Raw genomic sequence first — 18,816 nt, 5'->3', positions numbered from 1 at the left:
GCGGTGGTGGCGGCGGCGGCGGCAGCACCTAGAAGCCGCCCCTGCGTTTCCCCACCGCTCACGTGGGCCTGCGAGGGAGGAGCCCCAACCTCCCGCCGCTTGCTGATTGGCCAAGGCGCCACGGCCAGACCGCACGGCTTCAGGGCTCGGTGGGGCGGAGCCAGTCCCACAGAGCCACTCCGTGATTGGCCCAAGGCGACATGACGTGCCCCGGACAGACACCCGAGTCCCGAGGAGACACGCAGGGACTCGCCGTTGCTCCACGCAGATTGGCTCTAGGGGGCCCGACAGATCGTGGTTAATTGATAAGGTGGGGGGAGCACCTGCCTCGTGCTGATTGGCCCAAACGGAACTGAAGGTAGAAAGCCCCTGAAGATGGCGGGGGACGGGCGGGGGACGGGCGGGGGGGAGGTAAGAGCGGGTGCAGCTTTCCAGTGATTGGCGGACGAGACTCCTAGACAGCTGCCAAAACAGCAAGCAGGCGGTGCTGCGAGCCACGCTGCTTAGCGGAAGCAGGACTTGTATAGAAATGGGCGTAGCAGCCAGCCCTGCTCTGCGTAGGAGGACAGGGTAGCTCTATAGCGATTGGCTAGAAAAGACGAATTTAGAACGGAGCGGAGGTAGGAGGGCAGGATGGTTGCCAGACACGCAAAGGAGCGTTGAGAAACTAAGTGCTCACAGAGCAAGCTTGGGCTCTGGCCAGAGTTATTATGGGAGGCGGAACCTGGCTCTGCCTTGACTTGGGGAAGCTAGATTTAACCTAACATAGGGGTTGGGCCAGAGAGGGCACACTCTGGCTCGGCACCTATTGCTGGCAGCTGGAACCATTTAGAAGCTGGGGGCAAGGTTGACTGGCGTGGGTGTAATTGATGGTACCTGTGGAACGATTTGTGTAAATCTTAGGGCTACTAGTGAACGGCTGATTGCCATGGGAACAAACCTCCACCTTGAATCGGTCCATTCTCTAAGGCAATTCAAAGGATGCTGTCCAGGAAAAAGAATGGAAGGAATGGGGGGGGGGGAAAGCAGGTTGCCACGGTGACACGGAGGGGAGGACCTAAAGTCAAGCAGCAAAGTCTGCCAGGCAACAAGCTGGAGGCAGGACTTCCAGGTTGCTTTAAAGGATCCATAGAAAAACTAAACCTCCCAGTTAACGTTGGATCCCAGAAACAGGGTACCTTAGTAACCATCAGGGATTAAGGGGTAAAAGAAGGGCCATGTGACTCAAAGGCATTCAGGCTCTTTAATGTCAGAGGATGGGGCGAGTAGTCAATGATGAGGCTTCTCTGGGAAATTCTGCAGGCCTTGTAGTTCTCTAAGCCCCTGAAAAAGAGGACAGAGGGTTTTTATAAGAGAGACTGGGTCTAGGCCCCCTCCTCAGGCTTGTTCGGAACTCCCCCCTCCGCCCCCCGAATCCAGTTCAAAGGGAAAGATGGTCCTTTCCAAGGCTGGTTCTCTCCCTTCTTCAGGTCATCGCCCTAACCACATCTGGAGGCAGAGGCTGGGAGTGGGCTGCACTGCTCTCACCTCTAGCAACATGTGAATATGGGCCTTGATAGTCATGGAGTCCTTGGTGAGGCTGTTGCTGAGCCTGGAGAAAAGAAAAAACAATGGGCAAAGTGGGCTCCACTTACAAAGATGACTCTTCCTCCTCACTTCAACTACTTAGATCCAGGAGGACTTTTACCAATCTTCTATGTAGAAGTGGCTGATCACAGTCTGGACCTGATTCAAAGATTACCAAACATCTACTGTATGTTGGTTTTAGGAACTGGGGGGACAGCAGCAAACACAATATACAAATTTCCTGGCTTCAGGGGGCTCAGATTCCTAAGAGAGTCAGACAAATAAATGATGGAATAAGATCCACGGCATGTCACATGGTTCTAGGTACAATGCAAAAAGTAAACAGGGAGGGACAATAAAAGTGGAATGGGGTACCTAGGGACAGCTTCATTGAAAAGCATTTTGAGTCAAGCCATAAAGAAGCTAATAGTGCTACACGAAGGATGGGTACTCTACACACAAGGAGTAGCCAAGACAATAGTACTGAACTGGGAGTTTACCTGGCATGTTTCAAGCATAGCTAACAGGATACTTTGCCTGGAGAAGAATGAGCGGTACTGTAACAGGTGTGGTCAAACAGTAGAGATGGGGGTGGGTGGGAGGCAGAGTGTGTAAACCCAACAAGGCCAGGTTAAAAGTCTGGGCATTTCTATTAAGTGAACTGGAAGCCTGGTAAGGGCTGGGAGGTGAAGTGAACTGGATTTATGAGCATACATCTGAGCCTACCATGATGACTAATCATCTAATTGCAAGTGCAGGGGTCCCATTCAGGTGCTGGTTCATGTCCCGCCTGCTCCACTTCCCATCCTGCTCCCTACTTGTGCCCTGAGAAAGCAGTGGAGGATGGCCTAAGACCTTGGGACGCTGGACCTGTGTACCTGTGTGGGAGAACCTGAGGAAGCTCCTGGTTCCTGGCTTCGGATCGACTCAGCTTGTGAATCAGCAGATGGAAGATATTTCCGTCTCTGCTCTGTAAATCTTTCTAATAAGTAATCTTAAAAACAAAATCCATCATTTGGATGCTGGGTTGAGGAGTGAATGGAAATATGGAGAGTTAGTGTACAGTATACTGTGTGAGCCAAGGAGGCTCTGACAACAGTGGCTGTCTGTTAAAGGGGTGAGAGATGACTGGATTTGGGATGCATTTTGCAGGTAGAGCCAATAGGACTTAGCAAAGGGTTGGACCTTGGGTGCGAGCTAGGACTCGGGGCAGATGCCAAGGCCTAAGATCTGAAACCAGAGGTGCCTAAAACCATTCTGGCTCTGGACTGCTGAGCTACATGCACCAGTCAATTCTAAGGCAGTTTGCATCAGATCTCACCCAAAAGAATCCTGACAGGTTGAAACCTTCCTCAAGAATGAGAATGAGAAGGAACTGAATAAGAAAGAGTTCAGCAATGTGAATGTCTTCCAGAAAAAGGCCCAGTGGTAGGAAAGATTTTTTTTTTTTTGAGGAACAGCCAGAAGATCAGAGACTTTGAAATTAAGTATACAGGGGCCAGCATTATGCCTCAATCAGCTAATCCTTCACCTATAAGTGTCGGGATCCGGGCTCGGTAGCGTGGCCTAGTGGCTCAAGTCCTTGCCTTGCACGCTCCAGGATCCCATATGGGTGCCAGTTCTAATCCCGGCAGCCCCACTTCCCATCCAGCTCCCTGCTTGTGGCCTGGGAAAGCAATCGAGGACAGCACAATGCTTTGGGACCCTGCACCCGCGTGGGAGACTAGGAAGAGGTTCCTGGTTCCCAGCTTCGGATTGGCGCAGCACCAGCCGTTGTGGTCACTTGGGGAGTGAATCATCGGACAGAAGATCTTCCTCTCTGTCTCTCCTCCTCTCTGTATATCTGACTTTGCAATAACAATAAATAAATCTTTTTTTAAAAAAGTGTCAGGATCCAATATGGGCACCAGTTCATGTCCCAGATACTTCACTTCCCATGGAGGATGGCCCAAAGCTTTCGAACCCGGCACCCATATGGGAGACCCCAAGGAAGCTCCTGGTTCCCAGCTTCAAATTGGCTCAGCTCTAGCAATTGCAGCCGTTTAGGGAGTGAACCAGCAGATGGAAGCTCTTTCTCAGTGTCTCTCCTTCTCTCTGTAAATCTGCCTTTCTAAAATAAATAAATAAATGAAGATATAAATAAATCTTAATGTTCATTTTTTTTAATTGCCTCATATTACTTTTGTTTATTGTCTGTCTTCCCTGACTAGAATGTCAGCTATGTGAGGGTGAAGTTTTTGATATGTTTTATTCTGTTGCATTTCCTGTATCCAGAACAGTGTGGGGCAGTGCTGAATAAATGAAGGATTATTGACTCAAAGGAAGCTGAAACACAAAACTGTTAAATCTACATTTAGAGATCAAAAATGAAGCACGGTGCTGTTTCTAGAGTGACAGTACTTTCGAGGTTATTTGGTGTAGTGCTCAAAGAACAGGGGATATATCCAGCTCCCTGCTTATGATCTAGGAAAGCAGTAGAGGACAGCTCAAAGCCTTGAGACCCTGCAGCATTGTGGGAAACCTAGAAGAGGCTCCGGGCTTCAGATCAGCTCAGCTCCAGCTGTTGTGGTCATTTGGGAGTGAACCAGCAGATAGAAAATCCTTCTCTATGTCTCTTCCTCTGTAAATGTGATCCGCCTTTCCAATTTAGAAAAAAAAATCTTAAAAAAAAAAAAAAAGACAGGAGGGAATAAAGTTGATCAGATCCATAGCTGTTCTTTTTAGTATCAAAAAGAACAGCGGGGAGGGTTGTGGCACAGGTTAAGCCATCACTTAAAATACTGGCATCTTATATGGCACTGATTCTTGTCCTATCTGCTCTACTTGAAATCCATCTCTCTGCTAATGCACCTGAAAAAGCAGATCCAAGTGCTGGGCCCCTGAAACCCACATGGGAAAGCTGGATGGAATTCCAAGCTCCTGTTTTTTTGATCTTGCCAGCTTTGCTACTGTAGCCATTTTGGGAGTGAACCAGCAGCTGGAAAAATCTGTTTCTCCCTCCTTCTCTCTTTAACTTAACTCTGCCTTTCAAATAAACAAATATTTTTTAAAAAGAACAAAATTAATTAGTCCTTAAAAAGTGAGAAAGAACAAAATTACTGAAGCAATGAAACAAGTTTAGTTTATGAATGGCTATAGACTTTAACCCTTAAATGGAGAAAAATATGAGTCTACCAAATTCCAGTTGTATTACTACTGCTTTTCTATAATTACATGTCTCTTTGTAAGATGTGGATGTGCACTCTTTGATGCTTAGCAGGAAAGAATATATAGAAGCTTGCTCTCCTCCATCCCCAAAATTATAGACTAAGAACAGGAAGCACTTCTGGGCAGTTTTGAATACATGAAATAATCAGAAAGAACATACCAAATGATCATATCTTGAGGAGGAAAGCCTACAGACTCACATTTTTATCTCCTACAAAGATTAAATGTCTAGAGAGTCGAACTGCTAATATTAAAGCATGAGAGAGTCAACCACATTTTTAACTACACTAATAGATCAGGTAAGGGGACAGGCACTGACAAGCTACATACCTAATTTTTAGAAAAAACACTGGGTCTCAAAAATTTTAAATGTATCTCAAAGACCCAGGAATCCTGTGATATAAAAAGGAAAGCAGTTTGGAATTGGATTGATAATGAAAGCAGAACAACCCTTGATCAAACTAGTCACTAACTGGTCTGATCATTAAGATTTAGAATTCTCAGCAGGTCTGATACTATTTTGAGTTCACTAAAACAGAAATTCAAGAAACATTTGAAAAGAAAAAAAAATACTGAAAAACAAAGGGAGGTAACTCTGGAAGAAGCCAATGCAGGAATAAACAAACAACCAAGAAGGAATTTTAAATCAATAGTATTCACACTTGTGAGATGTTGCTAATCTAAGCGCAATGCTCACATCCCTCACACCTGTCCCATCTGGGCCATGCGTGCCTCTTGGTAGCTTCCACTAGCAGGCCAGGTACACTGCTGCCCTTTACAGGAATGTTCCCCAGAAAGTCCCATGGCTTGCTTATTCAAATAGCTCAAAATGGAATCTCTGCTGGGAGGCTTTCCTCAGGTACATTTCAAACCCCTCATCTATACTCCCAACTGTCCTTCCATATTCAACAACTTAAACTCAACTGGAATCCGTACTTTCTCTCCATCGCCACCAATGCAGGTTTATTTCATTGACCACATCAATTTGTTTTCAGAATTCCTTTCAAATACATTCAACACACACAGATGATTTACTGTATGCTATGTATTATTCTAATCACCTGGGGTCTACACAAAAATTCTCCCTTTGTTAAGCTTATATCCTGAAGGACACTACATGTGTAACAAAGAAACAAATTGCACAATAAGTATTAGGAGGTAATAAGTACAGAAGAAAAATTAAGAGAAAAAGCAGATAAATGAAATCAAGAGTCTTAGGGATTGCAAGTACATACTAAGTCTATGAAAGACCTTGTTGATGAGGAGAGAATATTTAAGCAGGGCAATTGAGTGAGAAGAGAAACCACAGGTGTACTGGGGAAAGACTATGGCAGGGAGAATAGCCACTGCATCTGCCCCAGGGTAGCAGCATTCCTGGGACATTTAAAGAGGCATGTGAAAGTTACCATGGCAAGAGTATAATGAATTAGCTGGAAAATCAGTAGGTAAAGTTAGAGGTAACTTGTTTTACTGTTACTGACTTACACTGAGGCCTTGTTGAGCTGTTGTCACAGCTGTAGCTGGGTATAATAACATAGTCCCTTTAGAATGGGAGCTTGCTTCTGTTTTGTTCACTGCTGTATCTCTACTCTCATGCACAGAGTGTGCTCAGGAAAAGATGCCCAATATGTTTGTATGACTGAATTATTCAAAGACCACGTGATTGGAATGTTTATTATGTGCTAGCCTTGGGGCTGAGCTTTGCATATCCACTCCCTTAGACCCATGTCTGAAGAACAGGGAAGCTGGGTCTCTAAGTTACGGGAAAAGAGTGTTGGAAATGGTTCTTTTAGATACTCCCTTCACAAAATGGACTTACTCTGTGAGAAGAGAGCTCTTACGATCAATGAATTTGAGAGCTTCTGCCAGTGTCAATTCCAGGAAAAAACCATATCCCAGGGCCACGTAGATGCGTGAAGTATCTGGGCTGAGGAGAGAGGTTAGAAGAATTGGAAGAGGTTCTTATTACTGTTCATCATACCACACAGTTTAATTAAAACTGTTTATCCCCTCTCCATCCCCATTTTGAGTTTCTGGGGAGGCAGGGATCTGATTCCATTTCATTTCCTTTCATATCCCCAATACTTAGCTTATATCCTAATGGTTATAAAATCTAGCAGCGTCTGGTGCATAACAGATGCTGAAAAAATATCTGTTCCATGAGGGAAGGGCTCCGGAGGGTGGTAGACACTCACACCACTGTGTCAACGAAGAAGTTACAGCCCAAATCCACCTGCATAAATAACTCCGAGTGCTTAGTTTCCTGTAGGGAGAGAGAAAGAGGCAGGGGTCAGTGGTCAGCTTTCAGCTCAGGTAAAAGGTTTCAGTCTAGGGTCTCTCTTCCCACTTCCCTCACATGCACCCTCAAAAGCAAAACAAAAAAAGAGCATCCAACCCTGATGTCTACCTGGAGTCGTTCAATGACATTTCTTAGTTGAAGGTATTTGGCCAGCTGCTCATATACCTTGTCTCGATGGTCCAGCACCTTCCTAATGGGTAAAAGTACAATGGTGAGCAACAGGCTACACCTCACCAAAGGTCTCATGTTATTATGCTCTCCTTTCAGTGCAGAAGTTAAGGTTTTGGACCCTGGGTCAGACTGCCTGGGTCTTACCCAGATGTGTGGTTTTGGCAAGTAATCTATTTGGCTTTTTCAACTATAAAATAGGGGTGACATTATGATCGTGTAGAGGCATTCGGATTAAATGAAAACTTACTATAAAAGATTTAGAATAATGCCTTCCAAATCGTAAGGCTTATAAATGTGCTAACTCTTAACTGTTGTTACACTTCACTCCCAATGCCAATCAGTATGTGTCATCCTCATCCTAGAAAATTCCTACATTCCTTTCAGGCTGTTCATAGTCCAAGTTCTAACACCCCGCTTCCTGCTCAGATAACCAAGGACAGAAATAATAGCTCTTCATACTCCTTGAACACCTAGTATATTTGACATCACTCTGAACACTCAAAATCATGGCATGAGTAAGGTTCTGTAATTTCTTCATTTCACTGATTTGAAAGCTTTATAAGACACAGAAAGAAGGTGGGTGCGATATTTACGTAGATGGTAAAGTAGCTAGCCAGAGCTCAAGCCCCAGAACTGTAGCTCGGGAACTTGGCTCTTAAGCCATCGCGGTCCGCGCATGCGCAGGCACGCCCTTCGACTCACAAGTCCCAGCCCGATTGCACCCCGGAAGTTGCTTCCCCTTCGCCCTTAAGGAAACGCGTGGGGATGGGCTCCGGATGTGTCGCCCACCAATCCGAAGGCTTGGCCCGGACTCCAAACGCCCCATCCACCACGTGGAATATCCTGCAGGCCCCGCCCCTCTTGCTGTCACTCACCGCAAGTCCCGCTGTAGCACGTCACTGATGAAGGCCTCATAGCGCAGTACTTTCTCGGCCGTGGCCTCCACCACCCGCCCTTTAGGGGGCGTCTCCATTACGGGCTCCTGGGGAGGGGGAAGGGGAAGACCACATTGACCACTTCAGTATGGCCCCATGCACAGTTCATTTCCACCCTGTTAAGGTTGGGAAATGAGCACGTCCGGGTCATGCTGGGGGTGGGGGGGTCCACCTTCTGTCCTTCCCAACTCCAGGACTCGGCTACCCAGGGACACCAAAACGCGGCCCCTTACCTGAGGGCCGCCGGCAATAAGAACGGGTTGGTACAACCACGGCTTCCGGGTGGCGCGGGTGAATTACGTAGCCACAAGCGCGCTGACCAACCAAATAACCAGCTGGGGAGGGGCGGTCTGAAAGGAGGTAAGATCCACCAAAGGGAAGAAGAGAAGGGCGGGACTTTGCGGAACGTGTGGGGATCCAGGAGGACTGCAACGTGTTGGAACAGGCTGTCCAGCCACTAGCCGGCCAGCTGGAGGCTGCGGAAGCGGCGCGCAGAGCCTTGGGCACTGCACGTGGCAACGAGGGTTTTGGCGGGTTCTAGGGGTGATGGAATGCGCAGGTGCGTGTAGCGCTAGGGAGTGAAGCGTTCAGTATAAACGGCAAAACCTAAGCGGTTCTCATCTGTAAGGAAGGCACTCTATCGTTTTGTCGCTTGTCGTCCTGTAATCTTAACTTTTTACGGGGGGCGGGGGGTTGCCTTTCACTTACCATGGTTGGGGACGAGAATGAGCATTTAAAAAGGTTTTTTTTTTTTTTTTGAAACGGGGACCATTTTTTTAGAATTCATCTTTGAAGGTTGCAACTCTGAAGATACACAATATAAAACAGGATCCATACTAATATACCTGGGAAAGCAGTAGAGCAAACGACTCAAGTCCTTGGAGCCCTGTCACCCAGCTGGGCGGTGTGGGTGGAGCTCCTGTCTCCTGGCTTCAGCTTTGGTTGGCCTGGACCACCCTGGCTGTTGTGACCCTTTACTGAATGAACTAGTAGATGGGAGATCTGTCTCTCTGCATTTCAAATAAATAAATCTTTTTCAAAAGGGTTTATGGATTTAAACATCACTGCATTGTAATTCTAGTATTGTCACTTGTACAATACTCCATTACAACCTCTTTAAGTTCTGAACACTTAGTTTGCTGACCCATGGTGTTATCTTATATTCTATGAGCTAAGAATGCCATTTCTATTTTGAAGTCCTTGAAAAAAGTCACAACAAGAAAGTTTGGGATAGCAGAAAATTATATGCAGTTTGAATTTCAGCGTTCAATAAAGTTTTATGGGAACACAGCCACATCCATTCATCTACATATTTTTGTGACCGTTTTCAAGCTACAATGGCAGAATCGAGTGGTTGCTAAAGAGACCATCTGGCTTAAAAATTCTAAGGTACCTATTAGCTGACTTTTTACAGGAAAGGTATGGCATGCCCAGCTAACCTGGTCATGCCAGTCAACAATGTAGAGATTGGGACTAAAGCCACGTGGGCCTCTCTGGCTTCCACGGGTGACCTCTTTCCTAGCTGATAGGCTGGCATTTGCAGGTTCGTGTTGTACGGAGCTCTGAGACAGGATCTAGCCTGAGACACAGTAATAACCATGTCTCATCTCTTCATTCATCCTTCCATTGCTATACTTCCCCCAGCTCTGACTTACCTCACTTCCCCCATCTTGGCTTTATCCAGGGAGGAACCCTGAGGCCGACATGAGTTTGCAGTGACTTGAAAGCTAATAACAGACAACATGTGACCATGTCTGTTTTTGCTGTCCAGGTATCCCATTTGGTGAAATGTCTCTTTACATCCTCTCTTCGTTTTTTAGTTAGACTGATTTATTTAACTGTTCAATTTTGAAAATTTCCTATATAAATAGGTTAAAAAGTTCACAGGGATTGGTAATTTGGCCCACTGGCTTAAACCGCTATTTCTAACATTAGCATTCCATTACCGGAGTGCTAGTTCCAGTTCTAGCTACTCTGCTTCCAGTACAACTTCCTGCTAATGCACCTGGGGAGGCAGCAGGTGAGGGCTCAAGTTCTTGGGCCCTTGCCACACAAATGGGAGATACAGATGGAGTTTCTGGATTCCTGAGTTTACTTTGGTCCAGTCCTACCTATTTCAGGCATAGGGGAGAGTGAAATACCGCACAGATCTGTCTCTCCATCTCTGTTGATATATTTTTCAAAAAATAAATAAATAAACGAATATAAACACATGTTTAAAAAGTTTGTGGAACCATTATGAAAACCCATCAGTCTGAACATTTTCGCTAAAATAAGCATTTTTAAATGATTTTATCTGAGAAACAGGAACAGATGTCCACTGATGTCCCAATTGTAACTGAGCTCGGGATTGACTCCTGAGGCTCTACTGATTATCTAACTCCCTGCTACTTTACCTGGGCAGGCAGTGGACAATGGCCTGAGTTCTTGAGCCCCTGCCACCCCTATGAGAATCTCCGATGGAGTTCCTAGCTCCTGGCTGTAGGCTAGTCCAGCGCTGGTTGTTGCAGTCATTTGAACATATACCTGTGGATGAAAGATTTCTTTCTCCCTCTTTCTGCCTTTCAAATAAAAAATAAAATAGTAATAAATCTCTTCAAAGAAACAGCATTGTTGGGCATGGCCTGGTGGCCTAGCAGTTAAAGTCCTCGCCTTGAACGTGCCGGGATCCCATATGAGTGCCAGTTCTAATCCCAGCAACTCTACTTCCCATCCACCTTCCTGCTTGTGGCCTGGGAAAGCAGTTGAGGACGGCCCAAAGAAAGCCTTGGGACCCTGCACTCACATGGGAGACCTGGAGGAACCTCCAGGCTCCTGGCTTCGGATTGGTGCAACAAGGATCCAATTTATTTTATTGCAAAGTCAGATATACAGAGAAGGAAAGACAGAGAGAAATACCTTCCATCCATCCGATAATTCACTCCCCAAGTATCCACAATGACCAGTGTTGCGCCGATCCAAAGCCAGGAGCCAGAAACTTCCTCCAGGTCTCCCACATGGGTGCAGAGTCCCAAGGCTTTAGGCCGTCCTCCACTGCTTTCTCACGCCACAAGCAGGGAGCTGGATGGGAAGTGGACCTGACAGGATTAGAACCGGTGCTCTTAAAAAAAAAAAAGAACCGGCGCCCTTATGGGATACCAGTGCGTTCAAGGCCAGGACTTGAGCTGCTAGGGCATGCCGCCGGGCCCATAAATAAATCTTAAAAAAAAAAAAAACAGCATTGTGAGATAAAAGTCATGTATCATAAGATGCACTGTGGGGAAGTAACAATTCAGTAGTTTGTAGTGAATTCACAAAGGTGTGCATATGGTACCAAAATTGAATTTTACATTTTTGTCACCCAACAGTACTTCTCTGCCTACTGCTCAGGGCTTTTCTCTCTCCTACCCTAGCTCTAAACTGCAAAAACATTTGCTTTTCTTCTTCTTCTTCTTTTTTTTTTTTTTTTTTTTTTTGCCTATTTATAGAGTTTTCGTTCAGTACCCATCCAGATAGAATTTTTCCCTCCTGGCTTTGGCATAGGCCAGACCCAACAGGTACAGGCATTGGGGGAATGAACAATAAACGGATGATACAACTGTCCCTTCCTCTGGCTATCCCTGGGACCAAGCTTTTCATATAAGGAAGTAAAAACTCCAAATATTGGGCCTCATGTGACAGCGTAGCGACTAAAGTCCTTGCCATGATAGCATCAAGATCCCATATGGGAGCAGGTACTAATTTCGGCAGGACTTGCTCCTAAACATGACCTTGCTGGGGAAAGGGCTGGAGAGCACTGTGGACCAGGAAGGCTGCATTTCCCCCAGGGGTCCCAAAGGCGCTCTATTCAAAAGGAAATGTCCCAAGCAAACAGGCAATGGTGGCTTCCAAACTTTATTGCCATAAACATGTCAGGTACACAGTAAGCAGGCATGTACCCATTTCCCCGCAAGAGAAACAAGCAATAATGAAGACGGCAACATGACTTGGCCTGCCCACGTACACTGCCTCCATCAGGCCAGAAGGGTCTCACAGTCAACACAGTGAGGACATTTTCAACACCAACAGCGCTCTCACGCGCACAACTCTTCTTCAAACGACAATTGCCTTTCTCCCTTTGCCCACCCAAGTGTGAGAGGCGCAAGAAAGAGCTTCCCCACACATCAAACTCAGGAGAAGCAGCACCATTACACACAGGTGGTTTGCAAACAGTATTTCAAAAAGACTAGCGGGTACAGAAAAATGCATACCCAATCTCCAGGAAATTAAAAAAAAAAAAAAAAAACCAGGAAAACAAGCAAACATTGAGCAGCACAAAACTTTGCCTACTCATGTACAGTTTCTCTGTCTCTTTGGCAGGGTTTCACATTGAATTCAAAGAGCTTCTATTTCTCTCGTTCACACACCAAGTAGGAGATAAGAGGGATGGGCTGCTTTCTACGTTATTCTCACCAGAAGCAGCACTCACAGTTTCTTGTGCTTGCAAATTATTTTTGGCAGTTTCACCAAGCCGTTACCTAGTGTTGCTGTGAAACAGAGACAAACTGCCCTCGAGGGAGCAGTGACTGCAAAAAGCAACGTGTAGGGAAGATGGAAACGGGGCAGTACACTGCATGGGTGGGGAGGGAGGCAAGTGACTACAGGGAAACCCAGAAGGTACGCAGCGAGTCATCTCCGCAGTCAGGACAAAACCCAAGTGTGGCTGCAGTCCACCGACAACGGGGGAAGCCAGCACAGGCGACCGAGGGCTTGACCAAAGGAATCCAGACGAGATGCAAGCCTGGCTGGGGGCCAGTGAGCCACAAACTCAGGAGAGGTTACCCAGTGTTTTAGCACGGGAGGGAGGCCAGGACACAGTTGTGGAGGCAGTCTACTGACAAGAGGAACACTCAGGACAAGTTCCTGAATGCGTTCCCATAGAAATGCACAGCAGCGAAAGCAGGTTTTGGTTGCATCCTGGGGGACCCACGGTGGGGACCTGTGGCACCTGCTGCAGAGGCAGACCCACCACGTGCCTATCCCTGCCCTGGGTAACCAGCACTCGACTCAAAGCCCTAGCATCTATAACCAGATGCCAAATGTGGAGAGCAGCAGTCAGCGAGGACCACCCAAGACCAAGGTCAGTGTCATGCAGAGGGGGGACGGATGCAGCACACAAGAGTTCCCTTTAGTCCTCCTGCAGGTAGTGCTCGATGAGAAAATTGGCCGTCAGCTCCTCGTCCTTGTCACAAGCTAGATACGCTCGCCTCACCAGTGCTTCAGGAAAGCCCAGGACCTTCAGCCTGTCGATAGCTTCTAGCTCCTGGGCTGTCAGCTCGCTGGAGCCCTGCTGGCCCTGAGCCAGGCCTGCAGGGCCAGAGCCAGTCTTGAGAAAGTCCAGCAGGTGTTTGGTAGAAGATGCCAAAGCCTCTGCCGCCGCTGTCCACGCAGCGTCTGCTGGTGAGCCAGCAGCTCTGCGGCCCGCGGCTGCAGGGGGCTGGTGCGCGGCCCGCCCTTCTGTGTGTGCAGGGATTCCCTCGAGAAGGTACTCCACGGCTCGGTGAGGGTTGTGGTAACTGGCTCTCAGGGCTGCCAGGACCTGCCGTCGCTCAAAGCCCATGGACACGAGGTCCGTGATGGACTGCTCGTAGGCTGGGCCTGACACCAGGGCACCTGCCCCGTGCTCCCAGGACGTGGGGCCGGACAAGGGTCCTGCGGTGGCCTCGTCGCTGGCTGCTGGGAGGGCGGCACCTGGCGCGGGTGCCTCCTGTGGTGCAGGTGGCTCAGGCGCAGGGGCAGCGAGTGCGGCGGGCTGGGCAGACGCCATGTTGGAGGTGGCCGCCCAGGCAGGGCCAGGCGCTGGGGCCTGAGCTGCAGCTGCCCACGGGCTGGACGCCAGGGCAGCAGAGGGGGCAGGCTGTGACTGCTCGCCCCTGCCTGTGCCCATGGCCGTGTCTGTGCCCGTGGCCGTGCTGGTGGCTGTGGCCGTGTCTGTGCCCGTGGCCGTGCTGGTGGCTGTGGCCATGCTGGTGGCCGTGGCCGTGCTGGTGGCCGTGGCCGTGCTGGTGGCCGTGTCTGTGCCCGTGGCCGTGTCTGTGCCCGTGGCCATGCTGGTGGCCGTGGCCCTGGGCACGGCCGGCCCTGCAGTGGCAGCTGCGCTGGGCTCGGCCAGCAGCACCTCTACCACTGTGTGCTCATCCAGGTGGTAGTCTTTGAGAGCAGCGCCGTCCTGGAGGACTTGGCCGGCATACAGCAGCCGTTGCTGCGCCGCTGGAAAGGCGTGCCTGCCCTGCTGCAGCTCGATTTTCTCTTTGAGGGCTCTCACCGTGTGCTCGGGGTCCACGTCGACCTGGAAGGTCAGCTGCGGGCCGGCCTGCAGGGTGAGGCGCATGGTGCGGGCCTGTGGCGTGGCCGGGCCTGGGCCGCGTGATGGCCGCCGGGGCGGGCGCCTTGGCGGGGTGGCGCTGCTCCCGCTGCTGCCTCTGCTGCTGCTGCGGCTCCCGCGTCTCCCGCTGGTGCCTGGGCCTCAGGGGAAGGCTGGGCTGGGGGCGCTCCGGCTCACCTCGGGCAGCGGCCTGTCCACAAGCACCCCGACCCACTTGGCGGCCAGCTGGGTCCTGCTGCGCACCAACAGGCCTCAGAGGGTGCGGGAGGCAGAAGGCGGGAGGCGGGAGGCGGGAGGCGGAAGGCGGGAGGCCCCAGAGGGTGCAGGGGGCAGAAGGCGGGAGGCGGGAAGCGGAAGGCGGGAGGCGGGAAGCGGAAGGCGGGAGGCCCCAGATGGTGCAAGGGGCCGGAAGGCGGGAAGCAGGAGGCGGGAGGCGGGAAGCGGAAGGCGGGAGGCCCCAGATGGTGCAAGGGGCCGGAAGGCGGGAAGCAGGAGGCGGGAGGCGGGGCGGGCTCAGGCTCTCCTCACCAGCCCACTCCCTCAGAAGCAGAAGCCGTGATGCTGCCTGGGGCAGAAGGAGGTGGCCGAACAGGCCCCACCCACGAGCCACACCCCTGCCCACCCAAGCAGCCCTCCGAGTTGAGGTGGTTCTCTGGCGCTGACCTCACTAGCTTCTGCTCATGCATGGATGGGCTCAGCTTTGGAGAGTCTCGTGCCTTTTTATTATCTGCCTAATATTCCCTTTCAAAACTAGACCACCCCATTGTACTTCTCCAAGCCTCCCTCAACCAGAAATCTGCACGTTCTCCACCCGTACAACTCCTGACTCTGTCCCTTGTGTGGGACCGAGCTTCAGGCCTCAACATTGCTGCCCCCACCAATGTTTTGGTTTTGGCCTCACCACCAGGGCCACAAAGCCCAGGACAGCTCAGAGTGATGATGAAGATGAGGGGACACAGCCAACGGCACGGAGTAGCAGATCTCTAGGCCATGAGAGAATTCATTCCAAGAGATAGAGTTTCAAACCCCAACCGCATGGTTTTCAAGGCCCATGTCCCAATGAGCAGGAAATAACTACACAAGAGCTGATGATTCTGCTCCCTGCAGGCAACCTGAGCGTCATAGCCCCCTGAAGGGGAATGACGTGGGACAGTTAGGTCGCTGACACAGGGTCCCAAGATGCAAGCCACACTGCTTCTGCTCTTTGAAACCCCCCTGCCCATGTCTCAATCACGGGAACCTACTTCCCCTCCCCCTGCATCTGGGCTGGTATCATGAAGCCGATGAAGATACCAGCCCAGGTCACATGAAGAGTGGCAACGTGGAAGGCGGTTCTTTCTCTCCCCCCACCACACACCTTGCAACAGGAGGGATGGTAGAAGCATTTCTCTCCCTTCCACCTTTCCCTTCCTGACCGTTCCACCCCAAATATGCCCCACATGTCTCTGCGCACTGCTCACCTTTAACTCGGCATCAGATAACTTTTCTGAAGGGAACACTTTGTGCTTTTGCATTGAAAGCGATGGCACGTTTTACTTGTTGCAATTTTAATTTTTTTTTCGATTTTATTATTTTTTATTTTATTTTTTAGATTTATTTTATTTAATTTTTTTTTTTATTGGAAAGGCGAATGTACAGAGAGGAGAGACAGAGAGGAAAATCTTCCATCTGACGATTCACTCCCCAAGTGAGCGCAACGGCCGATGCTATGGGCCGTCCTCGACTGCTTTCCCAGGCCACAGGCAGGGAGCTGGATGGGAAGCGGGGCTGCCAGGATTAGAACCGGCGCCCATATGGGATCCTGGGCATGCAAGGCGAGGACCTTAACCACTTGCGCCACTGCGCCGGGCCCTATTATTTTTTATTTTATTATCACATCCACTTTGTCTCAGTGGGAATGCTGGCTTCCAGAGCTATCTGCCATTTCTTGTTGGCAGATTCAGAACGCTAGATGCATTCATGGCAATAGATTCTGTTCTAATGCAACAGAATCTAATGCATCAGACACCACGTTTTTATACAGTGGTGTGCATTCTGAGTTTTTCCAATTAGAATTTGTTTTTCCTAGCTCCATGGATTTTCCTGCTAATCCTCTGCTCTGTTCCTGTATTTGTTATATCTCTTTGTGAAATATAAGTGCTTTTATTATACATAATCACCATGTTTTTTATATTTCTGGCCATGTTCTGCAGTCTTTGCTCTGGTTCTGAACTTTCTGGGTTTTTTGTTTGTTGGTTGGTTTGTTTCTTTCTTTTCTTTCTTTCTTTCTTTTTTTTTTTTGCCTTTCTATATTTTACATGATTCCTTAAGTGATAGTCTGAGAGACCATCAAGGAAAGATATATCTTGCAAATACTAGTGCATTATACAGATACGTGCAAAACAGCGATGAGTCAGGCACAAGCCTTGAGGCAGGAACTCTATCCTGCCTTTCACCTTTCCACCTGTGTGGGTGAGATGCAGGAGGTTGAGCCCCACTCCACTGCTTTTGTAAGGTGCATTCGCAGTTGTTTTGATTGAAACCTGATCAGCTGCGACTCAAAAGAGAATTCTACTCCAATGTGCATCTCAACCTGAGGTCCACTATACAGGCCTAATACAGAAATTGTCTAACCATCAAAAATTTCTTTTGGAATGACGGGACATCAAGACATTTTCAGAGAAAGGAATCCTAAGAGATTTCTCTGCCTGCTTAACTTCTTGTATGCAGAAATGTAAATGTAAAATCCAAATTACATATAAAGGTAAATCCATTAATATAATCATGTACGGTTTTCTATTATTTTATTTTATCAGTTGTTATAGATGGCAGTATTTCCTTCTGATCAGAATGCTTTTCTCTCTTTCTTCCTTCCTTCCTCCTTCCCTCCCTCTCTTTCCTTCCTTCCTTCCCTCTTTTCTTTCTTTCTTTCTTTCTTTTTCTCTCTCTCTTAAGATCTGCTGGTTCATGCCCCCAATGGCCACTGGAGTGGATTCAAAGCCAGAAATGTCTGTATCTTTCATGTTGGTGCAGGGTCCCAAGGCTTTCGCCCATCCTTTACTGCTTTCCCAGGGCATAGCAGGGAGCTGGGTGGGAAGTGGAGCAGACAGGACACAAACTGGTGCCCATATGGGATCCCAGCAGTTGTCAAAGGGGAGGATTTGGCAGTTGAGCCACCATGCCAGCACATTTGTTTTCTATGTGTTGTTTCTAGCTCCATGCTTTCAATAAATGATATTTGTCTTTAGTTTTCACAATTTTGACTGTGATGTATTTTGGCATGGGTTTTGTTAGGTTTTTTTTCTGTATAGAATTAATTAGGCTCTTGAATACGTTATTATATATTTTTATGAGTACAGGCAAATGTCCTTGTTTTCCTGACTACTTTTTGTTTTTGCCCTTTTTCTTCTCCCTGTTCTGATTTTTGTTCGTACAAATGACATGGGTTTTGGTTACACTGGTCCCTGAAACTCTGTTTATTTTTCTTCAGCCTAGTTTCCTTTGGTGTTTAAATTAGATAATTTCTTTTGTTTTGTCTTTAGTTTTTTTATCCTTTGTGTCTCTGCAATCTGCATCTGACCTCTTTCCCTGAGTGTTGGAATTCAGTATCATACCTTTCAATTCAAATATTTATTTGGGTTTCTTCCATGTCTTCTATTTCTTTTTTATGAAGACATATCATTTTTAATATTTATTTATTCTTATTTGAAGCATATTTACACAGAGGAGAGACAGAGAGAAAGATCTTCCATCCACTGGTTGAATCCCCAAGTGGCCACAATGGCTAGAACTGAGCTGGTCTGAAGCCAGGAGCCTGGAGCTTCTTCTGGGTCTCCCACATGGGTGCAGGGTCCCAAGGCTTTGGGCTGTCCTTGACTGCCTTCCCAGGCCACAAGCAGGGAGCTGGATGGGATGCCAGGAGCAGTGGGCCATTAACCAGTGCCCATATGGCATCCCAGCACTTAAAAGTGGAGGATTAGCCACTGAGTCATTGCGCCATGTCCTACGTCTCCTATTTCTTTGCACAGGTTTCCTGTTTTATTCTTTTAGCATTTTTCAAATGTATTAATAATTTGTTCATTAAGCATTTTATGTTGGTTTTGTTAATACCCTTTTCAGATCATTCTGACCAGTTTTCATCTTAGCCTTGATGTCTGCTGATTATCATTTCTCATTCAACTTGAGATATTCCTCATTCTTGGCATGTAGAGTAGTTTTCCATTAGACACCTCAGTATGCTGTGTCGGTGGTGAAAAGGGAGTTTTGCATCATGACTGCCAGGTAGTGGTTGAAGTCGTTTCCGGCACTTAGCCTGT

General features: G+C 48.2%; 2 protein-coding genes across 2 annotated transcripts; both read right to left on the bottom strand.

Annotated features, from left to right (window-relative positions):
• Positions 1-1,224: 1,224 nt before the first annotated feature.
• LOC121168842 (protein UXT) lies at positions 1,225-8,462 on the bottom strand. Its single transcript, XM_040999295.1, has 7 exons — positions 8,412-8,462; positions 8,119-8,225; positions 7,181-7,262; positions 6,969-7,036; positions 6,593-6,700; positions 1,528-1,591; positions 1,225-1,323 (listed from the first exon to the last, which is right to left on the bottom strand). The coding sequence occupies exons 2-7, from the start codon at positions 8,214-8,216 to the stop codon at positions 1,270-1,272; spliced, it is 474 nt and encodes a 157-aa protein (XP_040855229.1). The 5' UTR covers positions 8,217-8,225; positions 8,412-8,462; the 3' UTR covers positions 1,225-1,269.
• Positions 8,463-13,324: 4,862 nt separating this feature from the next.
• Positions 13,325-14,527, bottom strand: LOC121171239 (UV excision repair protein RAD23 homolog A-like). Its single transcript, XM_041002860.1, has one exon. The coding sequence runs from the start codon at positions 14,525-14,527 to the stop codon at positions 13,325-13,327; it is 1,203 nt and encodes a 400-aa protein (XP_040858794.1).
• Between the last annotated feature and the right edge of the window lie 4,289 nt (positions 14,528-18,816).

Source organism: Ochotona curzoniae, unplaced genomic scaffold (genome assembly GCF_017591425.1).
Source record: "Ochotona curzoniae isolate NIBS_2020 unplaced genomic scaffold, NIBS_Ocur_1.0 contig_1274, whole genome shotgun sequence".
Classification (NCBI taxonomy): Eukaryota; Metazoa; Chordata; class Mammalia; order Lagomorpha; family Ochotonidae; genus Ochotona; species Ochotona curzoniae.
The sequence above is the reverse complement of the archived record's forward strand: the minus strand, read 5'-3'. Positions and strand labels throughout refer to the sequence as shown.

Excerpts from the sequence above, each read along its gene's own strand:
- LOC121171239 (XM_041002860.1), bottom strand. The coding sequence starts at position 14,527 with ATGCGCCTCACCCTGCAGGCCGGCCCGCAGCTGACCTTCCAGGTCGAC.
- LOC121168842 (XM_040999295.1), bottom strand. The coding sequence starts at position 8,216 with ATGGAGACGCCCCCTAAAGGGCGGGTGGTGGAGGCCACGGCCGAGAAA. Across the intron at positions 7,037-7,180 it reads ATGTCATTGAACGACTCCAG|GAAACTAAGCACTCGGAGTT; the intron begins GTAGACATCAGG and ends CTCTCCCTACAG. Across the intron at positions 6,701-6,968 it reads TTCTTCGTTGACACAGTGGT|CCCAGATACTTCACGCATCT; the intron begins GTGAGTGTCTAC and ends CTCTCTCCTCAG.